General features: G+C 38.4%; 1 protein-coding gene across 11 annotated transcripts; it reads left to right on the top strand.

Moving 5' to 3' along the window:
* The first annotated feature begins 505 nt into the window (after nucleotides 1-505).
* DCAF4 (DDB1 and CUL4 associated factor 4) lies at nucleotides 506-14,105 on the top strand. Of its 11 annotated transcripts, none has more exons than XM_081315453.1 (14): nucleotides 506-611; nucleotides 3,309-3,420; nucleotides 4,125-4,225; nucleotides 4,986-5,137; nucleotides 5,441-5,523; nucleotides 6,638-6,740; nucleotides 7,226-7,369; nucleotides 9,964-10,013; nucleotides 10,701-10,780; nucleotides 11,278-11,373; nucleotides 11,447-11,544; nucleotides 12,074-12,250; nucleotides 12,342-12,456; nucleotides 13,743-14,105. In XM_081315453.1, exons 2-14 carry the CDS (start codon nucleotides 3,311-3,313, stop codon nucleotides 13,994-13,996), a joined length of 1,563 nt encoding a protein of 520 aa, XP_081171579.1. In that variant the 5' UTR covers nucleotides 506-611; nucleotides 3,309-3,310; the 3' UTR covers nucleotides 13,997-14,105. The 11 variants fall into 11 exon arrangements, with proteins under 11 accessions (XP_081171579.1, XP_081171581.1, XP_081171573.1 ...); XM_081315455.1 differs by having other exon boundaries at nucleotides 4,986-5,143; nucleotides 6,638-6,656; XM_081315447.1 differs by having other exon boundaries at nucleotides 4,986-5,143.
* The last annotated feature ends 4,484 nt before the right edge of the window (nucleotides 14,106-18,589 follow it).

The raw sequence follows: 18,589 nt of genomic DNA, 5'->3' as shown, positions 1-18,589 counted from the left end.
CACTTCTACAATACTGACAGGTTCGTGCCTCTAACCCGGTGTTTCTCAACCTTGGCAACTCGAAGACGTGTGGACTTCAATTCCCAGAATTCCCCAACCAAGCGGGAGTTGAAATCCATCCATCCTCCCGCGGTCAAGATCGAGAAATACCGTCACACAGTAAACCTATTTCGTATCTCTCTGTTGTCAAGAGTCGCATTCGCACATTCTCCAGTTAAAACCTCATTTCTCCGCAGCGCACCGCCTACTTCTGCATGTATTTAGTAAGTTCCCTCCTCCTCCTCCAAGGCCGGACAATCGCGTGACCCGATTCTTTTACCTTGGCTCTTTTATGACTCGTGGACTTCAACTCCCAGAATTCCTGAGCCAGCTGCGAGTTGAAGTCCACGAGTCATAAAAGAGCCAAGGTTGCCTACCCCTGTTTAAGGGGCAAGGGAACGAGGCCACGTGACAGAGGGAATGCCTCGGAACCTTCTGTTTCCGCGTCGAGGAAAGAACGCGCGACGGGATAGGCGCCCGCTGTTGGCCAATTGAAATCTCCGGGTGGCCGAGAGGTTGATGCAAGCGAAAACGAAGTCTTCCTCTGCGGGTTAGGCGGGTTCGTGGCGAGGGTGAGATCCGTGGCTTTCACGACGGGAGAAAGAGGCAGGACGGGGCGTAAAATCTCCTTCCTCTGCTCGTGGCCGGTGGTAGCAGATTGAAGGAGAGCGGGAGGGCTCCTCTGCGAACGTAGAGAAGTCCCTATAAAAAGGCAGGCATTTAAGGATAGGATAGGACAGGACAGACCTTACCTTGGAGGTCTTCTAGTCCAACCCCCTGCTCAGGCAGGAAAGCCAGGAAACCCTATACCAGGGGTAGGCAACCTCGGCTCTTTTATGACTCGTGGACTTCAACTCCCAGAATTCCTGAGCCAGCCAAGCTGACTCAGGAATTCTGGGAGTTGAAGTCCATGAGTCATAAAAGAGCCGAGGTTGCCTACCCCTGCCCTATACCATTTCAGACAAGTGACTGTCTAATCCAGGGGTCTTCAAACTCGGCCCTTTTATGACTCATGGACTTCAACTCCCAGAATTCCTCAGCCAGGCATGCTGGCTGAGGAATTCTGGGAGTTGAAGTCCATGAGTCATAAAAGGGCTGAGTTTGAAGACCCCTGGTCTAATCTCTTCTTAAAAACTTCCATTATTGGAGCGTTCACCACTTCTGGAGGTAGGTTGTTCCGCTGATTAATTGTTCTAACTGGTCAGGAAGTTTCTCCTTAGTCCTAGGCTGCTTCTCTCCTTGATTAGTTTCCATCCCTTGCTTCTTGTCCTGCTCTCGGGTGCTTTGGAGATGGAGAGTTCAGATGGTGTGGTTACCCAGGAACCAGGCAAGCTCTTCAGAGGTGGCTAGGCTGAAGCAGAGGGCAGCCACCATTTCTCCCGGAGGCTTTGGATTGGATCCCTGCACGGGGCAGACGATCTAAAAGGCGAACTGCGTAACTGCACGATCGTGGGAGTCACCTAGTTGATCTTAGTTGGTTTCGAGAAACTAGGCAGAGTCTGACTTGGATGGAAGGCTGTCAAAGTCAAACAATGTTTTTTTTTTAAAAAAAAGTCCCAGCAGAAAGCAATGGCAAACTTCCATTACGAGACCCAAAGGAGCTTTCTTCACAAGGCAACTGGATTTTCTTGTTTTTCTTTGAAGATGTTTCGCTTCTCATCCAAGAAGCTTCCTCAGCTCTGATAGGAGAGAATATTTGTAGCTCAAGGTTGAACTGTGCGTCCCTTGATGCTCTCTGAGCTTTGTTATGTGGTAATGAAATGTCTGGAAGAAAACAAGCTCAGAGGGTACCAAGGATCCCACAACAACAAATGTTTATTGCTTTTTCCCCAAGAGAAATGGATGGATGCATCTGCAGGATTTCCAAGTATTGAGCTTGTTATGTGAGAATTTTTGCTTATGTTTTTGGTACCATCTTCCTTGAACTTTGAAGCACTTTGGGATAAGAGACTAGATGTGGAGGAAACTCAGAATCAAAAAAATCTTTAAGCCCTAAAGTCTGTGGATGATTGTATGGTAATCCCTTTCTGCGTGAGCTAACTAAGCAGATTGTTGTAAAGACAAAATGAAGACAGGGAGAAATCCTTGGAGGCAACATGCGACTGGGGCAGAGTAATAATGTGAAGAGAGTAGCCTAAGTCACTGCAGATAAAAACTGCCATACTAAACATATCTTGATGTTTTACACCAGCTTAATCGTCCCCTAAAGCTAGTACTTGCAGAAGTTCAAATTTAATAAATTCAAAAAACGCAAATCACTATGTTTCGCTTACCTGTAGCCCCTATATTGAGCTTACCTGGGTTTAAAACAGAGTCAGTTCTAGTTACAATAGTTCTTGGATTGGAGGCAATAGGGCAGGGGTAGGCAACCTTGGCTCTTTTATGACTTGTGGACTTCAACACCCAGAATTCCTGAGCCGACTGGTTCAGGAATTCTGGGAGTTGAAGTCCAAAGTCATAAAAGAGCCAAGGTTGCCTACCCGTGCAGTATGGTCATATCAGATTGTAGGCTTGACTAAAAAGTCAAAAACACAGCAACAATTTATTTACTGACGTGGGAAAAAAAGGTTTATGTCCATATAGTGACAGTGAGTTAAGTTTGACTTTTCTTTCTTCCTGTACTTTTTCCTGTAAATGATATTTATTAAAAATGAAGTGTTCCTAAGATGGACCATTTATGCATAATTTTGGAATACGTTGCATACTTGGATTACCATCCTACCATCCGGTAGGAGATATAGGAGTATAGCCAGCCATACCAACAGGCTGAAAAATAGCTTTTATCCGTGGGCTGTTAGGCTTTTAAATGGGATATAATCTCTGTGAACTTATGCAGAATTGACTTGGGAGGCCGGTGTGTGGTGTAGTTGGTTCACAGTAGGATGGAGGGTTTGTTGTCACTGTGTGTTGGGGGGAGAGAGCACGGGGGGGGGGGGGAGGCTCAGCTAATCTCAATGTACACATGTTGTACTTTGACAATAACGGTTTATTATTAAATTTGTACAAAGAAAGGGTCAATTTGATGAACTTGTTTACAAACTGGTGGACAGTTTGTGCCTAATTATGACTCTTGTATGCACAGTGGAACAAGTTCTCCTGTCTGTGTTAGATTTGCAGATCATGATGGTGGCCACCATTTTTTTTTTTTTTTGAAATATTTAAGTGGACATGCTTGTTATTAATTTTTCTGGTAGATTATTGAATTCCAAAGCTATCAACATTACTCAAAAAGCTTAAGTTATATTTTAAAGTACTTTTATTCATTACAGAGATGAAGAGAAATAGGTGGCGAGGTAGAAGAAACCATGAACAGCGTAATCAGAGACAAATGCGTAATACCCAACCTTACATGGTATTCCACCATCAGCATTCTACTGAAAGGCAAGTGTTTATTTTTGGCCTTTTAAAAATGCATTTCAAAGAGAGTAGATTATTTAAAAGTTATGTGCCAGAAATTTATACTGTATGGGTTTGCTTTTTTCTATCTACTATAAATGCTTTGCTACTTTTAAGGTCATGTAACCCATCCTTATACTGTAGTACTTGGAACATTTTATGTTTTGGTTTATTATTACTAATTGGGGTAATCCTTAAGAAATGCTGATACATTCCGCTTGTGAAGCTCAGCTGCATATTAAGGTTTTTTCAATGTAGCACCCGAAAGGAATTGCTGTGCTATCACTACTCTTCTGTGATTTAAGAGGACATGGCAGAGAGGGCTTTTATTGGCACTATGGTAAAGCCTCTTCTAAATGCTAGTTGCTGTCATAAACATGTTTGGCAGACACCAAGAATTCTATTAACTGCAGATTTCTCCTGCAGTTCCAAGATTCTCTAGTTTAATGGAGGCCATTTCTCAGTACCCTCCATGCCTTGTCAGCTGCTTCAGTAAATTAATGAAAGGCCTGAGAAACGAATTTAAAGATATAGTTCAGATGCGATATTGTGCTATATATGCAGCAGTGGAATTTTTGACATCATTTTCTGCTCTTTGTAAACTTTTAGCCCTTGAGTATTTCTGTGTTTGCTTCATTATTTAGCTTGTCTACTATCTTCTTATTTCTTTCTTTTTCACATATTCATAGGCCTGAACAAAGAGAATTGCAAAGCTTGCAGGACTCAGGTAGAAGCCAAACTGAATCACCCTCTGCATCTTCCCATTCATGCCAAAGTTCGTCTGTTCCAGGTAGGTTTCTATTACTTTTATAGGTTTGAGCCAAAAAAGTCATTAAACTTTTCAAAACATGATTTTCCTTCATGGTTAAAAATAAATCAATTTTCAAAATGACAAATTTTATGGACAAATAGAAAATGACTGTTTTTAGTAACAATCGCTTTTTCCCCAAGTATTAACATAGGAAGACATATTTTTTTTCACGTAATTTATACAGTTTACACTCTTTCCTAATCTCTCAGACTGTGATTGTTAGACAATTTTATGTAATTGCTCAGATGCAAATATTTTGCTAATTGCAGCAAATGTGTGTGATTGGCTATTTTATAACTACCATAACTGGTATCTAAAGTGCATCTAAAGTCTGAATATTTTGAGAAAAATGTACAGTATAAGCACGGTATAGTTGCTTTTTGGTGAGGACAGTGTGTTAGATAACTTTTACATAAAATTCATTTAAAAATTTTTAGAATAAACATTGCTGTTCTACTTGCTGAATTTTATTTTGAGTTATTTTAATCTTACTAGTATAAATGATTCTTATCTTTTATCATGGTTTGTCACACAGTGAGTCAGATGTTCAGACTGGATTTTTATTACTATTTTAGTAGCCATGCTTATTTGTAGTATAACAAACAAAAGGAACTTCTTTGGATTGAACTGGAAGTATGAAGTTTCCTATTCCCGATCCTAAAACTGCAATACTGTGTAAGTTTTGAAGAAGTTGAAAGAGCCTTCTAATAATAGGATCTGTCGTTCTCTTTTTTTTAAGAATTACCAGGATTTTATTATGATCCTGAAAAGAATCGCTATTTTCGTTTACTTCCTGGGCATAACAACTGTAATCCTCTCACCAAGGAGGGTATTCATCAGAAAGAGATGGAAAGGCAAAGGTTAAAACTTTTAAAAGAGGATGAGAAAATGGTAAAGGTAGGGTTGAATTACTGTCACATAGTGCTAACATTTCGTACCTGCTTTTAAACCCTTTTGACTCATTAAAATTAGTTTTGTGATAGAGAGTAGCCTTCTCTTTATTTTCATCTGAGTTTCATTATAAATCTTTGTGCTAATAACAATTAGTTGCAATCCTAAACTGTTGGTTTGACCATAGTAAGGGGGGGTCTACTATTGTATGAAATCCATTCGATTTTTGGATATTAAAATGGTAACCACACATAATTTAATCTGAACAAGAAACATTATTTTGTTTTTTATTGTTTTCAATAGAAAACACCCAGATCTGGGCTGAACTCTTCAATTATCTTACGCAAGAAGCAATTAGGTTTCTATAGTTCTATCACTTATTGCAGGTGAGATATTTTAAGACCTGTTTATGTTGCAGAGCTTTTACACTATAGTGTTGACCTTAATAGTCCCGCAGAAAAGAGAATCTGTTTGCTAGACTAAAACCTAATACCAGGGGTGACTGTTTCTGGAGACATTGTATTTTTATGGGTTTATCCTGATTTACCTATGTGACAGTTTTATTAAATTGCCCATTCCACATAGACTCTCAGCAGTATACAATATTTTAAATATAATACATTTTTTTTTAAAAAAAATCAAAATACTAACATTCATAAGATCATGCAAACAAAACTGTAAGTCAAAAGTACACTATAATGGTACCCTTTAACTTGCTTCCTGAAGTCAGGATGAATTGGGGCCACATGTAAAGATAGGCATAAAATGTTTGATGCAGTAGGGCAGGGGTGTCAAACTCAATTTCATTGAGGGCCGCATCAGCATTGCGGTTGCCCTCTGGGGGCCGGGTGGGTATGGCCAGGGTGGGTGTGGCCTACTGGGTGGGCGTGGCTAGAGTGCGTATGGCCTAATGGGCGGGCGTGGCCAGCTCTACATCGTTCGCATGAAGGGTGCCTTTGGGGGCCTGGGCAGGAGTGGGACAGATCTGAGGGTCTCTGGCAGAAGGAGGGTCTCTGGGCCAGGGCCAAGGCAGTGGGGGCCGTTCCCTCCCTGTTTCCAGGATGGCTTCGCGGGCCGCATGAAACCACTTTGCGGGCCGGATCCGGCCCCCGGGCCTTGTGTTTGACATGTCTGCAGTAGGGTCTACCATCAACAAGATCTTATCACTTGATCTGTGGCCCCAAACACTGTGTGAAGTTGGGGGACCTTCAAGAGGCTCTTCCTGGATGGATACGTTCTATTTTAGGATATTATTTATCTTTGTAATTATTAGGGTTTTGTTTACCTTTGATCAGCTAATGTTATTTTAATATATACGTGTATCCCATATACATCTAATATTTAAAAAATAACTTTAACCAAATAGCCTGGTTAAAACACTGGAATAAACAGGGCTGGAGATTTTTGAGCAATTGAAAACTGCCTTTTAGCTAAGTAATAGTCTCTATTGACATTCAGTTTCAGTTTACTTAATTGTCCCTGTTTTGCTTTCTTATGTAGACTGATTCATGAATTAAAGGTGAATTGCATGCAGAGAAGGAAATTAGAAATTGAGAACCTCAATTCTTCAGTTTCTGGAAGCAACAGTTTTAAACTAATTGTGGTATGGTGGCAGATTTGTTGGGTTTTAATTTTTATTATATATTTAACTCAGATTACAGATTTATGGAATGGTATGCCGCTTAGAGTCAGTTGAGCAGAGCAACTTATAAGCCCAATAAATAATATTTACATTAAGGTTATAATATGATTTTACATTAAGGATTTTTTTTTCTTGCAGATATTCTCTTAAGTATTTTTACAAATTCTTTTTAAGAAACATTTGGAAGAATGCAACAGTTAGCTAGAATGGGACTGTGAGATGAGAGAAACGTTTGACATGTTTGATGTTATATTGTGAAACATTATGCAACTGGTTGTGTTTATTAGGAAATATCAACCAAGAAAATTAAAAATTGACATGTGTTAAACTATGACATTTGGGGACATTAACAGTTTAAAAGGAATAAAAAATATTCTCCATCATTGAATATCAGTGGATGTGCCTTCAGAGAAAAACTGTAGAGTAATTCACATCTTTTTTTGCAGGCAGACACTGCCTCTGAGAGAATAATCACTGTGAACGATGCAGAACGAGGAGGATGTAAATATGGAATTGTCGACCTCAGTGGTTTGGGAAAGAATTCTCTTACCGTAGAGATGTATGATAACCCATGTTTCACAAATCGGAAGGTATTCTGTCCTGCAGTCACTCATATCTTTTGATGACATAAATTATAAACTTGTGGTTAAGGTTTTATTTGGTAAACATTATGGTTGATGGTTTTAGTTAAGTTATATTTGGTTGATTTTACAAAATGAAATGTTAAATGAGTTTTAAAAAGGAACAACGCAGAATATTCAAGGGTTGAAAAATGGTAAATATAGCACCCAAGTGGAACTCAATTCAACTTTTGTGATAGAAGTTTTTGTAGAATTCAGTACAACTCCTGAGTTGGATAAATTCTTTGTAAAAAAAGAATTTGGGTGTTTTCTTGGCTTATACTCCAGAGTGTTTTCCACCAGTTTGAGCTGATGCACATCAGTTATCCTACTCTAGGCCAGAGGTCCCCAACTTTTTGGGCACCAGGGACTGGTTCCATGGAGAGATGTTTTTCCACGGACCGGAGGGTGCATGGTTTTGTGTGCTGCCTGTATCCCGCGGATGGGGCTTTGCTTGTTTGTGCAGACCGGTTGCTTGCATGCCACAGCTGGGCACTGGTCCATGGACTGGGGGTTGCCTATCCCCCGGTCTAGGCTATTCATTATGTATGGATTGCTTCAGAATGTGTAGTTTAGAACATGTTGCTGTGTTCTAGATGCTGAGAACTCATTTCTTTTCTTTCTAAGTAACTGTAGTAGCTCCTGATCGTTTTTCCAACCCCTATTTAAACTCCAGGGGTTTTATGGCTTCACAATGCAGAGCTGAGATATCGCATGGGTTTCTTTTCTTCATTTGACCCTATTGAGGTCAGTGTAGATCCTCTAGATGCTCCCACTTGTATGTAAAGTGAAAGGGCTTTCCAAAATACATCTCATAAAGGCATCCTTTTTGCTGACATTTTGTTGCTATGTAAATAATAGTTCTGTTATTTTAGGCATTAATGCTTCTCTTTGGGGTTTTAATTATTTTATTATATTTCTAGCCCTGGACTGTTTTTAAAAGATGGGATATAAATGTCTTTTTATGCAGTTTAATTTAAAATACTGGGTAAGAATGAAAAAGTATTACAAATTGTCAGTGTGTTGGTTCTTGTATGAATAGAATAATCTGAGTTCTGCTGAGTAATTAACCTGAGAACTTGTTAGAATGTGTTTTTTCCCACTTGATCAGTTGTAGTATTTTGCTTATCATAACTTAGGCTGGATGCAATGGATGTGTCCTATACATTTCTTTTTTACATTGCAACCTGGCCTTTAAAAAGGAAGTTCTGTTCATGTCCATCTATATCAGGGGTCTTCAAACTCGGCCCTTTTATGACTCATGGACTTCAACTCCCAGAATTCCTCAGCCAGCGTACCTGGCTGAGGAATTCTGGGAGTTGAAGTCCATGAGTCATAAAAGGGCCGAGTTTGAAGACCCCTGATCTATATATTACTAAAACTTCCATGCCTGTTTGATACTTTGTAACCTTCAGTTGGGCAAAACACTGCATCTGTAGGGCAAAACTTTGTCATCAACTGCTGGAATCCATTACTTCCCAGGGATTGAAATGTGGTTTTTGTTCTTTGTTTGTTTGCTGCTTCAACACTACGGCGCTGCTGCTATTCAGTGCCCCTGCCGTGTTTATCTGCAGTCACTTGGTCCTTATTTTCAGCGCTTTCTGACGGTTCCTCAAGTTAATGGGAAATCCAGAAAGGACCGATAATGATTGCTGATGCTTTTGTGCTCCTTGCCACCTTTCTTGCTAGCAAAGTCTTTTCTTGTGGGAAGCTTGCAGGGAGAAGGTCAATGGAGAAATGGTCCAGTCACGCTATATTGCTGGCCACGTACACACTCCCTTGCTCCCTCCCCCACCTGGCAGCAATCACTCACTTGCCTACTGGGAAGGGAAGATTTCCAGGGCTCATTGGCGGCTTCCCACAAGGAAACCTAAGCGGGCAGCCACCAGGATATTGGAAGTTGCTTCCACTCCCAATGATTTTTTTTCCTCTCCTGCCTGCCTGCAGTCATTATGCTTCTCTGTTTAGGTAAGGACATTTCTCCAAAGCAATGACCCAACAGGTTTCAGGTTGTCTAGTAAGCAATTAAAATGAATTTATTTATTTTTTATTTATTTTATTTATTTATTTTAATTCCATTTATATCCCGCCCTTCTCCGAAGACTCAGGGCGGCTTACAAGCTTAGCAGAATATTAATGATTCATACTTTCAACTAATTAATATATTCTGAAATGCCGTAGAGTTGCTGCTATGTTTATAGCAGTTCTACCCCTGCCTATAAAAATCAAGCTTTTCCGCCAGATAGGTTTTGTGAGCCCATTTTGAATTCTTTTTCTGGTTGTCTGAATAGTCCTCATTGCAATCTGTTTTAATATGGTTTCATTTTATTTTTGTTGGTTGCTCTTTGTTTAGTTTGAAGCATGTACAAGATTTAATAAAATATTTACTGAGGCCTACATACACCTTAGTGACATATTCCTGTTTTTCTGTATAGTTACTTTCATTCCAAAGTAGTATTGCCTATTGAATTTTTTGCATCTTTTTTAGCAGTTGCTCCAGTCTTCTCATTTAATTTTTTCCTACTGTTTGCTGTAATAGGCTTATCTGCCTTTTATTTTCCAAGGTGAATTCTGTGTGCTGGGCCTCTCTGAGTCATCTGGATTCTCATGTTTTATATCCTTATAATTAAATAATGGACGTCTTAAGTTTATATTCATTACAAAACTATTGCCCAGAGTAACTTTGTTTTTAAAAAAACTAAAAACCAACTCTGTAAGGTTTCTTGATGATATTAAATCCTTCTGGACTGAGGCTGTAGCAAAGGGAATGGGAAAATATTTGATGAGAATCATATGCAACTACATTCTTGATTTGAAAGTTAAAAAGTGATTTAAAGTTACCATTTGATAAGAAGGCTTGAAGCTGCAGACTAATTTGAAGTCAGGGTCACATCTGCCACAAAGTGTAGCACTTCTGGAAAATCCTGTACTAAAAACAAAAACATATTTTTGCTATTTTGTAAACCAGATTAAGAAATGCTGATTTTAGCCTTTGTTGCCCTCACCCTCCTTTATGGACGGAAGAGGAAGAATATTTCTTTTTTCATTTTGTTAAAAAGAGAGGGATGGAATTTTAATGGTCAAAAATTGCCCAGTATCTTTCAAATGAACAGTGTAAAATCATTGCAATGGATCAGTAAAATCAGAATGGAAGCATTAGTTTCAGTGAATGAATATTTTACTGTATAGTTTAATATAATCTGAACGCTACTGTTTTCTAGTGAAAGATTTTATCAGTGTGACACAGTTTGCTTTTATGCACACTCTTTGCATCTTTAATATCCTTAACTGCATTTTTCAAGTTTTGCCTCATGGGTGCTGCAGAAAACTTAGGGTGTGCCAGCCTGCTCCCAGCTTCCTTCTTCAGCACCTCTAACACAGGTATTTCATATTTGTTTGAGGATGGGACAAAAAGAAAGTTTGTTATTATGTAGGCGGCTATATAAATGTTTTAAATAGATCAATAAATGTTTACATATCTCTGAAGAGAATGTTGTGTCTCCTGCTACTCCATTAATTCCTACCCATATAGGTACATATATTTTTGATCCATGAGAATATTAACAGGGAACTGAAATTTGAAAACAAGTCTTATCTATAGATATTATAAAATAGACGTATTTTCCCTGGAAAATGCATTTGAACTATTTCTGTTGATGTGTGATAAAATACAACAATATTGGTCCAGGAGGAGTGAACATTTTTTGCTACATAATATACATTATTGTAAGAACTTGGATTTCTATCTCAGGTTAGGGATATAGAAACTTGTGAAGCCCAATATTAGTAAAAATCATAAAACACATTAAGCAAACAAGAATTAACGAAGATATGGGACAAAAAAAATGCAGCATTCAATATCTTCCTATTCATTTTAGGAGATCAATGTGGAATATCATGGAGGTTCAACATCTCCACAGCCTGGTCTTGTGCCTGGTGTCATAACCCTCAGGCGAATAACTGCTTTAGCACAGGTTAGTAATTCAAATTTCTATTATGGTGTCTTCTTATTATACACTTATCACTTAACATTTTTGTTTGTCTTAGGTTTAAGTCAACGAATCATTGTTACTAATGCAGCGACTGGTCATCATCAAACATTTAATACCAACAGTGATGTTCTAGCACAGCAATTTGCCACCCAGGTAGGAGAGGCTATCAGCTTGATATACATTTATTCACCAGAACTTAATGCTGGCAGGATATAATAAGGGCATGAGAGGACAGAAAGCAGATGAACTGCTATAAGATAATGGCTGTTTAAATTTGTTGGCATGGCATTCTAGGAGAAAGAAATTGCAGCCTATTATTCAGATAATCACATGATATAATGTCACTAATGCTGAATATTTGGTCACTAGAAAATCTGCTGCTAATGTAAACCACTTTTTGCCAGACAACCAGTTTGGGACATGTAATAAAAGATATATGATACAGTTAAACTTAAACCTTGCCCTCTTTCTTCAGCTGCTTGCATCATCACTGTCATTTGGATAAAACAGAATTACTGAGCCCATTTTTATATTATGATTTATATATTATTAGAATTAACAGCCCCTTATGTGTTTCTGTAGCCTAAAAAAAATCCAATATAAAGTGTTATTAAAGAATGAAGGCTGTTTTTGAGGGCAGATTTAGTTGAAAATGTTTTAATTTCTTCCTTGGCTTTTCTAGTCTCCAGTTTTATATAATGGTTGTCGTTCAGGAGAGATTTTCAGTATAGATGTCCGTCAATGCAACCATAAAGGGCAAAGTTGGAAAGCAGGGCAATTCTTCCATGACTCAGCAGTCACATCTGTTAATCTCCTGAAAAGTGAGCAGTATCTCCTGGCTGCAGATATGTTAGGACAGGTAGGGTTTTTTAAAATAAAATTTTCCTGACAATAACATCCTTCTACTTAAAACAGAGTTATATTACTTCTGTTGCTTTGATCACTTGCAGATAAAGCTCTGGGACATGAGACAACTAAAATGTGTAAAAGAATATAGCGGTCATAAAAATGAGCATACTATTCTTCCTTTGCACATCAATGAGGAGGAAGGGCTTCTTTCAGCAGGTATGGCATTGTTGGTCTTAGACTGTATTTATTATTAAATAATAAACAGGTCTGAATAATAATAAACCTTTATTGTCAAAGTACAACATGTGTACATTGAGATTAGCTGAGCCTCCCCCCCCCCCCGTGCTCTCTCCCCCCAACACACAGTGACAACAAACCATCCTACCACACCATGTGAACCAACTACACCACACACCGGCCTCCCAAGTCAATTCTGCATAAGATTATGCCCCATTTAAAAGCCTAACAGCCCACGGATAAAAGCTATTTTTCAGCCTGTTAGTACGGTTGGCTATATTCCTATATCTCCTACCGGATGGTAGGAGAGTAAAGAGATACCGTCCAGGGTGTGAGTCATCCCTGAGAATCTTCCTCACTCTTCCAAGGCAACGAGCCCTGGCGATGTCATCCAGTGGTGTCAGGGGACAGCCCACAATGTCTTGTGCTGTGCTCACTACCCTCTGTAATACTTTCCTGTCCGCGGCTGTCAGACCAGCATACCAAACCACAATACCGTACGAGAGGACGCTCTCTATAGTAGACCGGTAAAAGAGGGTCATTAGCTGTTGTTCTACCCTGTTCTTCCGCAAGACCCTAAGAAAGTGAAGCCTCTGTTGGGCCTTTGTAGCCACCTGGGTTGTGTTAACTTTCCAGGTCAGATCTTCACAGAGGTAGACTCCCAGAAATTTAAAGGAGGAAACTCTCTCCACACAGTCCTCCCCGATGTAAAGTGGGGCAGGTTCCTCCTTTTTTCTCTGGAAGGTAGGGCACATACTGTTAGTGTATACAAAATGAAGTTGGCCTGAGAACAAACCAAAGACTCTGGAAGCAGTATTTATTGTTTTCAAACTTTTAAGCCTAATACAAAATGAAAATAGCACCTAACTGGCTTTAATAATATGCTTGAGATATTGATCCAGATTTCAGGAAAACTGCTATTCTCTAAAATAGGTTAGTTTTTCTCTGACAAACTGGCATGTCTCTTTTCACATACATGTTCACTTTGCTCAGGTGATTGGAGTTTTTATTACCCAAATTTAGCTACTAGCTCAATGGCAGAAGACAGACCATTCTGTTCTCCATCTTGGTACCACATATGATCTCCTCCCCCTAGGTTTGTCAGATTGTGTGGCCATTTCATCCATTTTAATTACAATCAGCCACCTTTACCAAAATCTATAGCAAGCAGTCTAATTTGGGAAAGGCAGTGGATGAAGAACTTAGTTTTATTGAAATGTCTCAATAGTTTTATGTTCATATTTTAATTGCTTTTTTCTTCCTAGTGGGTCAAGACTGCTATACGCGAATTTGGAGTCTCCAGGATGCTCATTTGCTACGAACTATCCCATCTCCATCTCCATCCTCCAGAGATTCTATCCCAAGTGTGGTGTTCTCGTCACAGCTTGGAGGTGTCCGAGGTGTTCCTGGCTTGCTTATGGCAGTCAGACAAGATCTCTACTATTTCTCCTATAAGACAGATGACCCATATTGCCTGGATATTAAAAACGTGGACTGTTCTACCTTGCATAGTGACTGAAAATAAGAATGATGGGTATAGTTGTGCTGTAGTTCTCATAGTTAATGTTCGGGATTTTTACAATTATCAATATTTTTCAGTTAAAATAAAACAGATTATGGATAGTGTGCGTTTTCTTGTTTGTTTTTTCTTTTCATAGTAATTACAAACTGAAACTCAAATTGCTGGTATTTCTTTGACTTCTAATACAGTTGCTAAAGCTTACAACTATGGTGAAAGCTGATATGTTTCACAATTACAAAGGAGGCAGAATGTTTGAATGTTCCACAAATAGATCTGAACATCTTAACAGAGTCCAGAGCACGTGACGACTCTTTTTGCATTGCCGGCAATAGGGTATGTGTGGCTTCGGTATGATGAAACTGGCCCACAGGCTGGCAGTTTGACACCCCTGGTCCAGAGTGATCTTTGCTACATTAATGAACTTGATTTTCTGAGACTTCCAAAGCCCATCATTATTTGAAGATTAAGTAAAGCAGATAATTGTACCAAAGCATATTATTTGTGTAATGTTACTTTTGAAATAGTATTAACTGAGATGGGAAGCTTCTGGTTGTCAGCCTAATGTAGGATAACTTGAGAGATATTTCCTCCAAAGCTATCATTGCCTGTTTTGTCACTGTTCTTTTTAACAATAGGTGTAAACATATTTCTGTTTGTACTGTCCTCAATTTTCCCTAGTATTCTCTGTTTCATCCTACGTAGTCTGCTCCTCCTTCCAAAAACCCTGTCCTGGTTAACCCCAGGTAGATGAGGAATTGCACTGGTTTTCATACACTACAGTTCTCTGTTCTCTATTCATTACCAATATTGATTATTAGTTATAAAGAAATGTACATTTCCAGAAGAGGCAGTTTCTGTTCAAAGAATAGAAGGGATAACTATCCTCTGCCTGTTACTATCTCCTTCAGAATCTTTTATGTAACATTAAAAATGTTTTGATTTAAAACAAAGTTTGAGAATGCAGGTTAAGATAGAGCGGTTTTTAGGAGGAAAGTCCCATTATTTGAGTAGCATTACACACACAGCACCAGAAATCTATCCAACATGCTTATTTTAGACAAGCCTCCTTAATTTGAATATTTCAATATGTTTCAATAGGCCTTCAGTCACATATCCACTGAAATAGATTTAATACATTATATAATAAAAACAAGCAAAGAAAAAAATCCCAATGGCCCTTTAAGAATGTAAAGCCTGCAGGCGAGATTCTATACTGTATTATGTTTAAGAACAAGCTCATATTTTAAACAGGGGAAGAAAATGAACATTTTTTCTGATAAATTGATTAAATCTTGCTTTGTATATGTCAATTATTGACATATATAAACATGCTCTATATATGTAAATTATTGATTTACATTTTATTGGATTTGGTTTTATACTAGCTAACCTTAGCAAAATTTGTCCTGTAATTGGTACAAAATCTAAAGCTATGCTTCAGTTTGATCACATAAAACACTTAGCAAAACTAGATAGCAGTTTGACATCTCTAATTTAGACAGTTGTTGGGTTAAGTTTGACGGTTTAGCTATTTTGTGTTTTTAGCTATCTTGTATGAAAAGCAATTTGCCAGTGAGTCTGTTAGAATACAGCAACTGCCCTTTGTATTTGCCCATCCGAAACCATTTTACACTAGTTGAGTGCATCACTGGAGGAAAGATTACTATCATATTTAAAGTCATATGCTGACATCAGACAGAACTTTAGAATTTGTATATGAGGAAAGGACTATTATGTATGAGTTAAGCAATTTGGTTCTTACAGAAGAGAGAAATTTGTTCCAATTTTTTTTCCCAATACGATGAAAGTGTAGAACAATTATATTAATGTATTTTAATTACTCCAATTATTCAATGTATATGCTGCAGAAATCATTCTGTAACTGATATAAGCCTATTTTGGATTCTGCAGGGCATTGGTAGAAACTCTAGATTCAAGCCCTAACATAGAGACAAGGAAGGGGAGATAGATAAATGGGATTCATCTACAAAATAAATGTTTCCATGGAAATATGCTCTTCCACATTCATTTTGTAGTGCATTGAACTGCATCCATTATTTGTCCACATTTATAGAGATGCAATGGGCTTCTGACAAAGCATCACTTTTTAAAATAGAATATTTGTCCAACTCCTCTCAAAAGTTTATTATGATCCATTTATACAAAAGCAATTTTATCTGGATAATTTTCTGCAACCGTATTGCAGTACCTGTCTTGCAATGAACAGGTAAAAGCTCAAACATTACTATAGCATTATGTTTGGCTTCCTATACTCTTATGTATGATGTTATCCTGAATTTAATAATAATAATAAATAATAATAATAAATAATAATAATAATAATAATAATAATAATAATAATAATAATAATAATAATAATGAAGAAGAAGAAGAAGAAGAAGAAGAAGAAGAAGAAGAAGAAGAAGAAGAAGAAGAAGAAGAAGAAGAAGAAGTTGGAAGGGACCTTGGAGGTCATCTAGTCCAACCCCCTGCTCAGGCAAGAAACCCTATAACCATTTCAGGCAAATGGCTGTCCAGTCTCTTAAAAACTTCCAGTGTTGGAGCATTCACCACTTCTGGAGGCAGGTTGTTCCACTAGTTAATTGTTCTGTCAGGAAGTTTCTCCTTAGTTCTAGGTTGCTTCTCTCCTTGACTAGTTTCCATCCGTTGCTTCTTGTCCTGCTTTCAGGTGCTTTGGAGAATAGTTTGGCTCCCTCTTCTCAGCCCCTGAGATATTGGAACACTGCTATCATGTCACCCCTCACCCTTCTCTTCGTTAAACTACACATAGCCAATTCCAGCAACCGTTCCCTATATGTTTTAGCCTCCAGTCCCCCAATCATCTTTGTTGCTCTTCTCTGTACCCATTCTAGAGTCTTGACATCTTTTTTACATCGTGGTGACCAAAACTGGATGCAGTATTCCAGGTGTGGCCTTACCAAGGCATTGTAAAGTGGTATTAGTACTTCACTTGATCTTGATTCTATCCCTCTGTTAATGCAGCCTAGCACTGTGTTGGCTTTTTTGGCAGCTGCAGCACACTGCTGGCTCATATTGAAGTGATTGTCTACTAGGACTCCGAGATCCCTCTCACAGTTACTACTATTGAGCAAGGTACCACCTATACTATACCTGTGCATTTGATTTTTCCTGCCTAAATGTAGAACCTTACTTTTTTCACCATTGAATTTCATTTTGTTAGATAGCGCACAGTGTTCGAGTCTGTCCAGATCCTCCTGTATTTTAAGTCTATCTTCTGGAGTATTGGCTATTCCTGCCAGCTTGGTGTCGTCTGCAAATTTGATGAGTTCCCCATCTATCCCCTCATCCAAATTGTTAATGAAGATGTTGAAGAGCACTGGGCTCAGAACAGAGCCCTGGGGCACCCCACTACACATTTCCTTCCATGTAGATGCAGTTCCATTGAGGACCACACGCTGAGTACGGCCTGTCAGCCAGCTACAAATCCATCTGGTGATGATGCTATCTAACCCACATTTTTCTATCTTATCAAGTAGTAGGTTGTGATCTACTTTATCAAATGCCTTACTGAAGTCCAAGTAAATTATATCTACAGCATTCCTTTGGTCCACTAATTTTGTCACTTGGTCAAAGAATGTAATAAGATTTGTCTGGCATGATCTGTTTTTGATAAACCCATGTTGACTTTTAGTGATGACTTTGTTTGCATCAAGGTGTTCACTGATTTGTTGTTTGATTTTAAATCTATGAAGACCAAGTACAGCCTGATACCTTGAATTCTTGTAAGTTTCATATGCTGATATGTGTTAAGTCAACCTAAACTATTTAAGGAGTGATATAAGTGTTTGCGTAACTATCTTTCAACCAATAAGATGTTCTCATTAGCATTGTCCTCTCTCCAATTTTCATACTGATATTTAATATTATTTGTGATTGCAAACGGAGCCGTAGTTTTTACTTTAGCAGAAAACTCTTAATTCTAGGGTATATTTGGTTCTGTTCTAAGGATGACCTTTTAAGCCCACTTAATTAGTGACAGTGAAGACCATGCAACTTCAGTCCTTTGGCAGCATCAGTAGTATGTTGAGTTTACCGTGGCTTGCACTGTAGAATGCCTAGTCACTTGGAACAAAGCAACTTGAAGTTAAAATAGCTTAAAGACACCAGGATGGTGAAGACAGCACTGGCAAACGTTGAGCTCCTTAGAATGAAGTTTGATTAAAAAAAGAAAACTACATAAAGCAGAAGCTTATAAGTGAAAATTTTATATGAGGAATGTTCAGTATTTCTGTATGTGCAGTAACATGGTGGAAGAGCTACAGGCACGAAGAACACAGAGTTTACAAACAAATTCCATTTTTACGTTCCACCACAAGTCAATACTAAAAATAATATTGGGAGAAAACAAAATCTTCCACTAAGACTTTTCCCTTGGGAGGGGATAGAAAGGCTATTCAGCTTCCAATTACAAAATACATATTAAATCATGTGTAATTCAGAAATGTATTACTATATAATCCAATTCTGTTAGATATACAAAGTCAACACTATATTTTCCCTCTAGTAACAGAGTACGACTAGGCAGGCATTCAGAAAAAATCAGCACAC

Source organism: Vipera berus, assembly GCF_964194415.1.
Source record: "Vipera berus genome assembly, chromosome: 1".
Taxonomy (NCBI): domain Eukaryota; kingdom Metazoa; phylum Chordata; class Lepidosauria; order Squamata; family Viperidae; genus Vipera; species Vipera berus.
This window is presented reverse-complemented; position numbering and strand designations above follow the sequence as displayed.

Bases quoted from the DNA above. Each gene is read 5' to 3' on its own strand.
- DCAF4 (XM_081315447.1), top strand. From the start codon at position 3,311: ATGAAGAGAAATAGGTGGCGAGGTAGAAGAAACCATGAACAGCGTAAT. The intron at 5,524-6,637 runs GTGAGATATTTT...TTTCTTATGTAG, and splicing joins AGTTCTATCACTTATTGCAG to ACTGATTCATGAATTAAAGG. The intron at 12,251-12,341 runs GTAGGGTTTTTT...GATCACTTGCAG, and splicing joins CTGCAGATATGTTAGGACAG to ATAAAGCTCTGGGACATGAG.